This window comes from Lagopus muta, chromosome 1, assembly GCF_023343835.1.
Source record: "Lagopus muta isolate bLagMut1 chromosome 1, bLagMut1 primary, whole genome shotgun sequence".
NCBI classification, from domain to species: Eukaryota; Metazoa; Chordata; class Aves; order Galliformes; family Phasianidae; genus Lagopus; species Lagopus muta.
Window position 1 is genome coordinate 41112825 of NC_064433.1, and position 12634 is coordinate 41125458.

The 12634-nt window shown below is 32.8% G+C and overlaps 1 protein-coding gene across 2 annotated transcripts in view; it reads left to right on the forward strand.

The window, feature by feature from the left end:
* The window catches only part of LRRIQ1 (leucine rich repeats and IQ motif containing 1), a 97032-nt gene that overhangs the window by 9260 nt on the left and 75138 nt on the right, over nucleotides 1-12634 (forward strand). For both annotated transcript variants that reach the window (XM_048934619.1, XM_048934620.1), the window contains exons 10-14: nucleotides 1121-1271; nucleotides 5489-5682; nucleotides 6445-6572; nucleotides 11644-11717; nucleotides 12498-12591. In XM_048934619.1, coding sequence (XP_048790576.1) covers nucleotides 1121-1271; nucleotides 5489-5682; nucleotides 6445-6572; nucleotides 11644-11717; nucleotides 12498-12591 — 641 coding nt within the window. The remainder of the gene's footprint in view (nucleotides 1-1120; nucleotides 1272-5488; nucleotides 5683-6444; nucleotides 6573-11643; nucleotides 11718-12497; nucleotides 12592-12634) is intronic.

Below are 12634 nucleotides of genomic sequence, written 5' to 3' on the forward strand. Positions count from 1 at the left end.
GAGCATAATGTGCATATCTAAGCTGAGAGTCTTTCTAAGTCTGGTATTTACATGCAAAAAATTCTAGATCAAATAATGTCATGTATGGAACTTTTTCTGTTGCTGTTGCTTTTTGTTTTATTTTATTATGAAATTTTATACCCTAAAAAATATACAGGATTGTCTCACTGGAATACATCAGCATACTTTGATGAAGGAGGAGACTTTTAGAAGGTTCACTTCTATTTATGCTTTACTCATACTTTAATAATACACACTGATGATAATAATAACACTTTGACTATACTGGCTGATTAGGCTGTTGTCTTCCATGCAGTCTTAATTCAGAAACAGCCTCTTTTGTGAGGAATCAGTGTTATAATTCCAAAGGAGGCATTAGTGCATCTTTGCCAGCAGCCGAAGCTAGCACCTAAATCTTGGTGGGAATAGGAATTAGACTTTTTGGCTTAATCTGTTGGTTGCAAAGGCAAGGAATTTAATTTTTGTTTTGTTTTCTTGGGTATCTGCTGGTGGATAAGCAAAAACGAACATCAAGGGCAGCGAATACTGAAATGAAAATCAGACAAAGCATTATTAAAACAGCCAGAGGAGAGAGATGTTAAAAGAGCAAGAACTTTTGGAGAAAGAGTATTAGCTAAGAACTGTTAACGTTAGTAACCAGAAGACCTTTAAATGCAGATTTTCATTTTTAGTAAATAAAATTCCATCAAAGTTAACACTGTCTTCATTAATATCTAGAAAATATAGTGTTTGCTATGGATTTTTCAGTCCAATTTCCTAGGCTTTGAGAAGCTAGCAAAGATTTGGAAAGCTAGCAAAGTATTTGGAAAATGCCCCTGTATCCTCAGATTCTCCTTACCGTTTTTGTTTCAGCTTCTGGGCGTTTTCAGAGCCAGAAAGCAATGTGAGTTACATCTTTGTTCTATACCAGTTGAACACAAAAATGCGGGTTCTGATTCATTAACATATTTTCTTAATGGAAAAAAATAGAGATGCCATTACTCCTAGCTAGAATTTTATGGTAAAAGTAAGTGATGGTGATAATCTACTATATTTTTACATTTAATTCTGCTGATTCACTGCAGATGCTATTTCATATTCCGGTTTTCCTTTGTTACAGGAAAACAACATTCAGGTAATTGACTGTGAAAATCTGGAAAATCTCTGTATTCTGATTCTGAATAAGAACCATCTTTCATCAGTTTGTGGCTTGAATGGTTGCATAAATCTCCGGAGTCTTGAACTTTCCTACAATAGAATCACTCGAATTGGTAAGAAAATTAATGAAAAGTTATTTCAGTTTGAATAACTGAATATTTGTACTGCTTATATGTGAGGTTGTATTTCCCTTAGATTCAGAGCCAGCCAATAGCTAAGCCCAAGGAGAATGAAGCAATGGATTTAGGACACACCTCTATTTTAAACTGTAAACTCAACTTCACATTTATTTGTTGTATGGCTTAGCGACAGTAAGTATTTCTATGTATAAGTCATTATGTGAGTGTGCTAACCACACTAACAGTGGACCACAACCTTTCTGCTAAAATGCTGCCCATTCTGGTTCCAAACTAATCTTCCATACTTACTTCTCTCTCTTGCTCTTCATTGCTGCTGATTGCCCCAAAGCTGGAAAAAAAATAAGTTTAACGTGCAGTCATGCAACCTGTTTAGGTGCATCTAATATGCTGACACCTCTTATAACAAATTGCATTTGTAGATAGTATTTGTTAGGTCTGGCAGATTGTGGACCACTTAGCATGCAGTCAAACAGGTAGTATTCACATACCCACAGACAACAGATGCATCAGTATTTAAAAACTTTGGACCAAGAGATACCTGTTGGCCAGCCGGGAATTTTTCATGTAGGATTTGCTTCTCTCCCTATTGCACTGCCTGTCTGACTGTGAAGTGCTTAAGGGGCAGGTATTGTGTCTCAGCTTCTGGCAAGTCATAAAAAATTGTATTGTGAGCCTTGTGTTGTATAGATTTTGTATAGAATATTAGTAATCAGGATCCAGAGCTTTTGCGACTGACAAAAAACTGGAAAGAGTAGCATTGTCATCCTTGCTGTACTTAAGTGGAAAAGCTAGGTTTTTTTTGGTTTTAGAATCATACACAGAGGGAAGACCATTAGTGGTCCCTCAAAAGCAGCATTAACAGTTGAGAAAAGCTAGCAGAGAATTGCCAGATTGTTACATGAAAAGAAGGTCTCCAGGAAGAAAGGAACAAATTTTCCCCAGGTAAGTATTGTAGCAGGTTGAACACACCTAGATTTAACAGCTTCCCTATGGCTCCAGTGACTTGGGTTTTCATACATGATATATTGTGGTATTTGTAAAGGCCACTAAAATAGAAATCGCTGTATCACTTGAGGGTTACAATATTAACACAAATTAATCTTCAGAAATTTGTCTGTTAAAATAATACTTTCTTATTATCAAGAAGAAATTCCATGTGGCAAGTAACAAGTTTTGAGTATAAATTGCAAAATATTTGAGGGAGGACTAAAAAGGCAAATTTCTAGCTGTATTCTTGTTCCACACTGAATCTGAAAGCAATATTTGGAAAGATATCTGAACAGGAGTAAAATACAGGAGATTTTGATTTTTTCATTTCATTTGCTCTGATTTATATTATTAATTTTTTTTAAAGTATGTATACTGGAGAGCTAGGTGTACAGCTGGAAAACAAAACTATTTTAAGCTGCTGAATGAAACAATCACTTAAAGATTTTTATTAAAAATGGTTTCTGTTGTGTAAAAAAAAAAAACAGCCATAAAGCACAAAATTGCAGCAATGTGAAGACAGATAGTGAAATTCTGTAGTAGCAAGAGTATTGCAAATAGAAATAGGAAACCTAAGAAAAAAATGTTGATAAGTACAGTCTATAAATTTAGGGTTCATACTGGTATTTTGTTGTGGTTTTTTTCTACTATATGCAAAATTAATCATATTTAGGAAGAATTTATACTATCTACAAAAAAGATACTGGAGTATCAATGTTTGCTATAAAGTCATATCAGTATGCTAATGAAAAATTATTTAAAAAAAAGATTGTTATTAAATGCTTGCTGTCTTTGTGATCATTCTTTCAGGTGTACCTTATTTGATAAAAATGTCTGCAAGGTTACTTTAACAATGATGTTTAGGATTGGAGCAACTGTGTGGAACTGTATTTTTGTATGGAAAATGTAGAGTAAAATCCTATTGTACTTTCTGTTTTATTCAGTGTGGAGTTACATTTACTAAGTTTCTGATGAATTTGACTGCGTACACATTCACAAAAGTTGGTTTGGAATCAGTCGTCCACAGCTGCAGTACAATGCAGTGTGCTTTGTTCATCCATCTTTAACAAAGGGCATATGGTGTTGCTTTTTGTTTGTGTTGTTTATATTTGTAATACTTGCATTTTAATGGCTTATTGTTGGATGCATTTTTTTTCTCTTTTTCTTTCCTCTCGTTAAAATATAGCTTCAGTAGGGGATAAATGAGAGTTACCAGAAAACCCTTTAACAATAAAAATACAAGAAATACGTCTGTTATGCTTTTTCACTGAAGGATGTAAGCTCACAAACAAAGTTGTTAAATCAGTAGTATATTGAAGTTCAGTGCTTATGCATTTGAAAGATGATTTACACAAGAAGTTAGAGGAAAAAGTAGCATTTTGACTTGATTCACGAAAGCATGCTTTCTTAACTTGCCTAAATTGTCTGTGGACATTGGCTAAAATCCCTACAGTGCTAAGAATAAAAGTGCATAACTAGCAACTCTTAAATGTTTCTTTGGACCTACTGTTTTTGAGAAAGCTCATCAAGGATTTTTATCAAACATCTTTCAATTCTATTTATTTTTGTTTGTGTGTATGTTTTTCATCTTCATGTTCACAGTCATCTTTTAGTCCTCCTGCATCATTTGTCTTTGTCATGCTTACAAGTTACTTCAGAACTGCATTGATAGCTAAGACAGAGTCCTTAGTTAACAGACTGGAGCTCTGCTTAGCCAACTGCCGTGTTACTTAAGTGAGAGTTTTCTACAAATTTTTCTGAAACTATGTGCTTTCTTTATCAGAATGGCTTTTTCCATTCCTGTTGTTGATTGCATCATGTGAAAAACAGACAATATCTTCTGGAAATGTGCACAAGATTTTCATGCTTATTTTGAATTTTGCACGTGTATGGAATAATATTAAAATACCAGGCATTTGTATTATATTATTCTCTCTTTTGTATTTTTTTTTCTTGGACTGTATTTGATAGTTCATAATAGACTGTGGTCTCAATTGTATTATAGTGTTGACGTGTCTGTTCTAAGTGATGTTCACTCCATCTATGACAGGTGATGAGGATGAAATGCAGAAAAAAAAAACCCACAATATTTGTGCAGTACACCAAATAGGCAATTTCTAGATCCTGTATTAACTCCTTCCTTTTTTTTTTACTCCATGTCTAGTCTATCCTCCTTGTTCCATTCTATGCTAATTCAGTACTTTCAAATTTATCGATACTGCTGTGCTATGAAAATTTAGATACTGCTCTTGTGAGGAAGTCTTGGAAAACATTAATTTTTAATGTTCAGTAATAGGAAATTGTTTTGAGGCCACTAGATGGTGCTAATTCCCTTTTTATTCTTACCTGAGCATGGAAAATAAGAAAAGAACTGGATCTTGCAGTCAGGATAGTATGTCATAAGTATCCTTTAATTTCTTTTAAAATAAAAGAATCTGAATAAAAGAATAAAAATCTGTATATTTATTACCTAAACACTGCTTTTAAGTTATATAACATAATATTTGTTTCATCTACAGGATGTTGTCTCTTTAATATCCAGTGTGTTATGTGATTGTGTTATTTTGACTGAATGCTTTCCACTTTTAAAATTACTGTAATTTGAAATCCCATATTTCCTGTTGTTTTTAATTGCACTGTTAGCCTTGGAATTTAATCTTTCAGTCCTTTTTTTTTCTCCTTATTTTTTCCTTTCCATATTCTAAATAACTGATAGTGAATGATGGTCTTCAGTCTTGCAATCTAGTTTATTCCCAGGAGTTTATTCACTTCTGCAGAGCTTGCTCAGCTTGCTTATGGAAGTTTTGGGTAGCGTAAAAATGAGACAAAGTATTACATCAAACCTGTGAAGATTACTTGAAAGAAAAGTACATTCAGAACAGCTATTAATTACTCAAGTGTAGTAAGTGCAGTTTATCAGTTAAAAAAATGTTCTGTTCTAAAGTGTTTTTGAACTGGTCTATTAGTTAATAGGATCAGAAATTTATAACTATATATAACTATATATATAGTATATATATAAATATATAACTATACACATAGTATTTTTGATAGAGTCAAATGCAGATAATTTTTTAAAACTTGTACATAACTAAGACTAATTGTTCCTGTGTATAATACAGAGACCTTTGTTCTTGGTAAGTAGAAATTAGCTTTTTTTATTTTAGGATGGCTTAATTCAGATCATACCTTTTAATTTTCAGGTGGTTTGGAATCACTGAAAAGCCTTCAGCAATTAACTGTGGATCATAATCAGTTAATTAGCACAAAAGGTCTTTGTGAAGTACCTACTCTCATACATCTAGACTGTTCTTTCAATCATCTCACACAAGTTGAAGGTATTGAGAGTTGTGGACTACTTCAAATTCTGAAGTTGCAAGGCAATAACCTCCAGGAGGTAAAATCCTTGAATTAAGTGGTTGTTTATTGTACCTATATCTTTCTTAACGGTAATGTGGTTCAGTCTGTTTTGATCATGTCCGCACTGCTTGCCTGGGATATGAGTTATTTATTGGTTGCTCTTGTTTTCCTCTTAGAGATTTTTTCAAAGGTGTAAAAATTGCCATCAGTGGTAGCTAAGTATTTTCTTGCTCCAAAGTCCTTGGAAAATTGGATGCTCAATAATTACATTTTATATCCCTGTAAACAGTCAATAATTACGCTTACTTCCTTGGTTTATCACATCTAGCCTTCACTTTGTATCATGCAATCATGACTGTTTAAAATGTCACTAAATACTATTGTCATTCCAGATGTCACACCAGTTTAGGTTACTTTCAGTAACCTCAACAGAAAGGTAGTTTGCTAAGTGGACAATTAATCGTCTTTACTGCTGATGATTCTCTTACACATCTGGGAGCAGAAAACTATTGTCAATAAGCAGCAGAAATGAAGTATTAAGAGTATGGCTCTTGACTTCCTTTTTTGAAAATTTTCCTTGACTCTTCAAACTATGTGGAGAACACTGAAAAATATTTACCACCTGATTTGTAGCAGTTGTTGGACAATTAGTGAATACGTAATAAGAAACTGATACATATATTCAAAATGTGTTTTTTGCTTGTGTTTAATAATGATTGATGAAAAGCATGTGTTAAAAATTCTGCTGTTGTTTCTCTGACTTGCAGTAATTTTAAATAATATTCTCTTCTCTACTTAGCTTCCAAGGCTGGAAAATCACGTTCTGCTAAGAGAACTATACTTGGATGACAATAGCATTTCTGCTGTGACAATGCTTTCTTTGCATTGGTTGCCCCTGTTGCAAATTCTTTTGCTGTCTCAGAATAGGTAAAAAAGAAAGATTCTTTCATTTATGCAGTTGATACAGAGTATTTTACTAACATAACACTTAACTAATAGGTGTAATTCTCAATATGCTTAAAATATCACCAGCTTTTTCAGATATTCTTGAAAAGTGTGTTGTTGAGAAGTAATGGCACCGGCTACCTTTAATTATGAAAATTCAAAACAGCAGTAACTATGAAAAGTATTTTTTTGTATTAGATGATAATTTTTGAGCATTGCAACTTTATTAAAACCATAGCGTTTCTTTTTTTTCTTTCTTTAGCAATTGTTTCTAGAGTATGTCTGTCAAACTTCATATTCTCAGCTAGTTTATTCAAAACAGACTTTAAATGCTATTTTGAATATAACTACTAGAGCTAAAATGCCCAAGTTTGAATGTTCGTCAGGCTGTTTTTTTGTTTCATGTACATGATGGATGCTCACAAGACCAAGTTTTAGTACTGCATACCTTCTTTCGTTCTTCAGTGTAACAGTTCAGTTTGAAGGCATAGGTGAGTAAGGAGGGACCAGAACAAGCATCATAAAACTTGGAGTATTACATAATTGTCTTTCTTTTCCATTTAAGGGAAAACAAAAAAAAAAAGGAATAACTACAATTCACTATGTCTTAGTAATAAAACAAATTTTGCAAGTAAATTTGCAGAAAATGTACTTTCTTACTGTGATACGTTTATTCTGAATAGGATTTGTCTCAGCTAAACACATAGAACATACTGTTACACACAGTATAAAGAATATGTTCTCTGAACTAATGGGGTTTTTTGGGGGGCTATTTTTGTTTTGTTTTGGACATTTAGTTATGGCTATGTCTGTAACGAAAAAATTTTAAAACTGCATGAAAACCTGATGTGCCTACTAGGAAGACAAAATCTTAAGAACAGCAGAACAGGTTGTGTTGGTCTGCCCATGTAGATAAACCTTATGTCACATTATCTCATACTTTTTATTTATTATCCATTGCACTACTTTCTTTGTTCAGTGACCACACTGTCTGGTCTACTTCTCTGAACTGAGAGAAAGCACATATAAATGGATGAGCAAGTTGCAAATTAGCAGCACAAAACAAAAAAACACAGTTCTTTATTTTCTTAATGTATTTGTACTATATATCAAATCTTTGAGACAAACAAGACAAGATAGCCTTGAATGCACATTAAAGGCCTCCAGATTCCTGACATTTCAGTAGCCTGATCTTCTACACCCACTTTACGTATGCTTATAAGCAGCTCCATGTGTGTGTGCTATACCATAAGTAACTCAATGTTCTATATAGCAACAATGAATGTAATGGAGAAATCTGTTGAAAGAAAAGCTGTTTCTTTACTTTCATCCTGCAACTAGTGCCATTTTGTGATTTTTTTCTTTTAATTTTTTGTTTTTTAAGAATGCATTGAGTGTCATTTTATTTTTACTGGTTGTAGGAAGCCTGTATAGTTGTAATGCTGGAAATCTGCATTTTTTAAAAAATGAAGTACTGCTGAAAAAAAAAATTTACACTAATTTATAGGTCTTTGTTGTTATTGTTGTTATTTCTCAGATGTATCATAAACCAAAAATTGCTAAAGATAAAACTCCTAAAATATGTATTTTTTTAACCCTACAGTGTAGCAACAAGTAATTACAGCATGTAGTGATGAACTACATGTGCATCAAATATAAAAGCACCAACAATTTTTTCACCTCTGCTTTTATTGAGTATTTTGCTGTGGCTTTTGCAAAGGGAGTGTGTATTTGATTGATATGAAGTCAGTGGTGAATACCTACTTGGGTTAGTTACTGCAGCACTGTGGCTATGAAGATCTGCACTTTCTTTTAGACCAACTGGAAAGTGCATTCAGTTAGTTTTAAATAGGAACACTTTCTTTTTTCTTATACTGTAGATAAAGATTCAAGTACGCATGAGAAAAAATTTACATATTTAATACACAGTATGATTTCATGTGATATTTCTATCTACAAGTAATGTCACTTAATTCTGTAGCTTACTGGTTAATTTATTTATCATTAAAAAAAGTTCTACAAAGTGACACTGAATCAATCTGCTCTTCGATTAGTCTTTACATTTTTTGGGTAACATCACAATAGACAAACATTCCTCTTAATTTTTGTTTTAATATGCCTAAATTCCTTTTGCTTTCTATTGTTTTCATTATGATAACTTAGGTGTGGTATAGAAAGAATTAATATTAAAATAATGAAGTCGGCTGCAAAAATACTGTGACATCTGGGAAACTGATTTGACAAGGATAAAATTCTTTCTGAATTTGTTGCTCATGGTGTTATTGGAACTGAATACATACTACTTAATAGATTTTTTAATATATAAAAATGCTAAAAAAAATCAGATTAATTCTTCATGCATATTGTTTTCCCATCTTAAATACACATGGTATGTTGTTGTTTTTTTTTTAACCTATTTTCCCACTGTCTTTGTAAGGTATTCTGTTTTGAGAATTTAACAAATTTTCCAGAGTCAGCATAATATGTGTAAGTGTCATGGGATTGAATCCAGTCAATCCTGTGAAAGTTATACTTACTTATAGTATTGAGTCCTGTACTTCCCCACTCTCTTCCTCTTCCTAATCTAGACCTTCTCTTATAATTTTCAGTAATTTTTTGCTGATCCTATGTTTATCTCTAAGGGTGTAGCATGTACAATACTGATGAAGGGTATTCATCAGTACTTTTTCTAGGCTATTCACGAAGAAAGTAAATAGCTGCTAGATTGCCTACATTGTATTTAGTTATTAATTAAAATTTAATTTAATAATTTAATTTAATTTAATAATTAATTAAAATGTGATGAATATTGCTAATTAAAGTGTTCTTACTCTTAAACTATGGAAAAGAAATAAGCATTACATTACTATCTGGATTAATGTAAGGTGTTTTTTTTTAATTATCTTTCCCTTCCTGTGAATATCAGTTATATTTTTTTCCATGGAAAATTATTTTCTGTGGAAAAGCTGATTGACAGCAAGATTTGCACCACTGTAGAGTTACTGCTATCTGTGTTAAGAAAGCATTTTTCATTTTCTGTTGCATACTTGCTACTATTCTAATCTCTTAAATCTTTTTTTCTGACTTTTTTTTTTTTTTTTTTTTTTTTTTTGTGACTATCTGTGTCCTGTCCTACTACAACCCTAAATGGGAGCAGAAAGAGGAAACTATTGCTTGCTTTTTTTCAAATGTATTTTACTTTTGTGTCTTCTTTGTAATTTATATCTCTCATATGCCCTGGGCTAATGTGACAAGGTCAAGTAGTATTAAGTTTTCGGTAATGTCCTTTGTCTTTCTGGTTTGAATTTTCTTAGGGGGAAAAAAATTGACAAAGAATGTCAGTAAAGGGAAAGCTAGAGAATGACAGGAAAATGTTTTAACTCTCATAATGCCAACAGCAGGCAAGGATAGTCCAGCAGTCAAATAGAATTCACCACAGTGTGTACTTAGATCCATGAGCCCAACTCACCATAAATAAAATAATGAAGTATCATTTGTAGAAAGAAGAGTATTGTAAAAACAGTGTTTCAGTTGCTCATATCAAGTATGGCATTTCTTTTCCTAGATATTCTTGAATATGTAAATCTACAAGTATAATCTGTGTCATGGATTTTCAGTCTTTCAACCACGCTGTAATTATATTTGCTACAAGTATTTAATACTGTGTACATATTGTGTAATTGACTGGTCATGAGAACCTAAAATACTGATATGGTACTGTACTGAGTACCACACTTCTTTTGAGGCTCAATGATTTTTTTAACTAATGTTTTTTCATATTTTCTTTGATTCTGTGGAAAAGCAGTAGGGAGGTGATAGAACTAAACAGAACTAGAACCAGGCCAACTTTAACATATGGTTTGAGAAAATAATTGAGTGTGACACATACTCAATTGGTTTTATTTCTGTTTCTCTGAATTTACTATTAATATATTGTCATATATAAATATGTTTTTGCCAACTGAACGAGGAAGTTTTGTTTTGCTTTGTTTGCGTATATAGCAATTATCAAGAATAAAGAAACCGCAACCAGTGCTTTGTCAAGAATTTACTCAGAATTAAGTCCAGCACTGTATTTTGGTTCTAATGCCTGTACTGGAGAGCAAGATATAGTCACACATTTCAGCAACAAACAAGCATTTTTGGTTCTAAACAATCGTAAATTTGTATAGTAAATTACAGATTTTGAATGGTCATGTTTCTGACCATAGGAATTGTGACTTGGAGCTTTGAAAGACAAATACCGCTATGAAAAAATACTGCTTCCCATGAAGATTAACAGTTAGCAAGTGACCACACCCAGTACCACTTGTATTCGTATTTAACATAAATCAAAAATAACTTTTTAAGTCCAAGATCCTTTGTACAGACAAGCATCAACTCAGTTTCCTTGTGTTTATTCTTCAGCAATACAAATAGGAACTTTGTCATGGTCTTGTCATGGAGCAAGAAATGCTCCAACTGTAATAAGTACTATTTTGTAGCTGTGCAACTGGCACTTTATTGACACTGTCTTACAGAAGTACCCTAAGAGAGGGAGCACTAAAAGTCTACCACAAGAAAGGGTAAACTTGACTATTTAGGAAATACAACTTTGAAAAAAATTAAATTAGTTTTAAGATCTAAGAAACAATGAGAGAAAAGGATAAGCAAGCTGATGATAAATGAATGAAATGGGCTGGGGAAAAGCAGATTTTATTTTCTCTCCCACATCCAGGTCTTCTGTGTTATTCTAGCTTAAAGAAAAGCCAATTGAACTTCTTAAATTTTACAAAACTTACGATCCTATTAAAAAAAAAAAAAAAAAAAAAAAAAAAAGAATTAATTATTTACTGGATGAAAAAAAAAAAAGTTGCATTTAAATAGCAAAATTTGACCAGCTGTGAAGGCCAAGAAGTGCTTTTAAGTGAAAGGAGGAATTTTGGTAATTAATTCTAGCAGTTGGATAGCTTCACTAAGTTAGATTTAATAAATGTAAAATATTCTGGTTCCTGTGTATTTACAAACTGCTATTTTCTTTAATTGAAAAAAACATTTTCTCTTTTGTTCTTAGCTTAACTGAACTTGTACCTTTAAATTCATTTGTATCTTTGGAAAAGCTGGATATCAAAAATAACTACTTATCAGGTGAGTTTGTAGAATCATAGAATGCTTTGTTTGGAAGGAACCTTTAAGATCATCTAGTTCTAGTTCCCCTGCTATAAACAAAGACACTTCCATCTAGACCAGGTTGCTCAGAGTCCCGTCAAGCCTGGTCTTGAATACCTCTGGGGAGTGGGCATCCACAGTCTCTCTTGCAACTCTCCTGCAATCCAGTGTCTAATAGTAAACAATTTCCTCCTAATATCTTGTCTAAATCTTCTGTCTTCCAGATTAAAGCCATTTCCCTTCATCCTGTTGCCTTTATAAAAAGTCCCTCCCCAGCTGTCTTGTAGCTCACCTTCAGGTACTGAAAGAACACTATGAGGTCCCTCCAAGCCTTCTCTTCTCCAAGCTGAAAAGTCCCAACTCTCCCAGCCTGTCCCCATAGGGTATTCCAGCACTCTGATCATCTTCTTAGCCCCCCTCTGGACCTACTCCAACATTGTTGTATAAAAAAACACTAAGAGTTGTATAAAAGCGTTTTAAAAAGCCATGCAAAGAAGAAGTTCTAAGTTACATTATAAAATTATTTGAATATTGATTGTTCTACGTATATACAGTTCAAATATTATTTACGAGACATACAGAAAATATTTATACATTTTTCAAACATAGGTGTTCTAGATATTGCTAATAATTGTGCTGTATTGGTAACAAAATTGTTTGCAGGGCTTCTTGGTTTTGGTGTTGTTTGTGATTTTCACTAGAAATCATTCTGTTTCACATTCAAATTGATACATTATTTTCTTTCCTACTTGATCACAGACCTTAAAAATGTCCTTACATGCTTAAGTGGATGCAGTCATCTAAGGGAGTTATCACTCAGTGGAAATCCTTTTCTCAAAGAAAGGAATTGGAGGTAAATCAATAAATAAAATTACTAAATTTTTAAAAAATCAGCA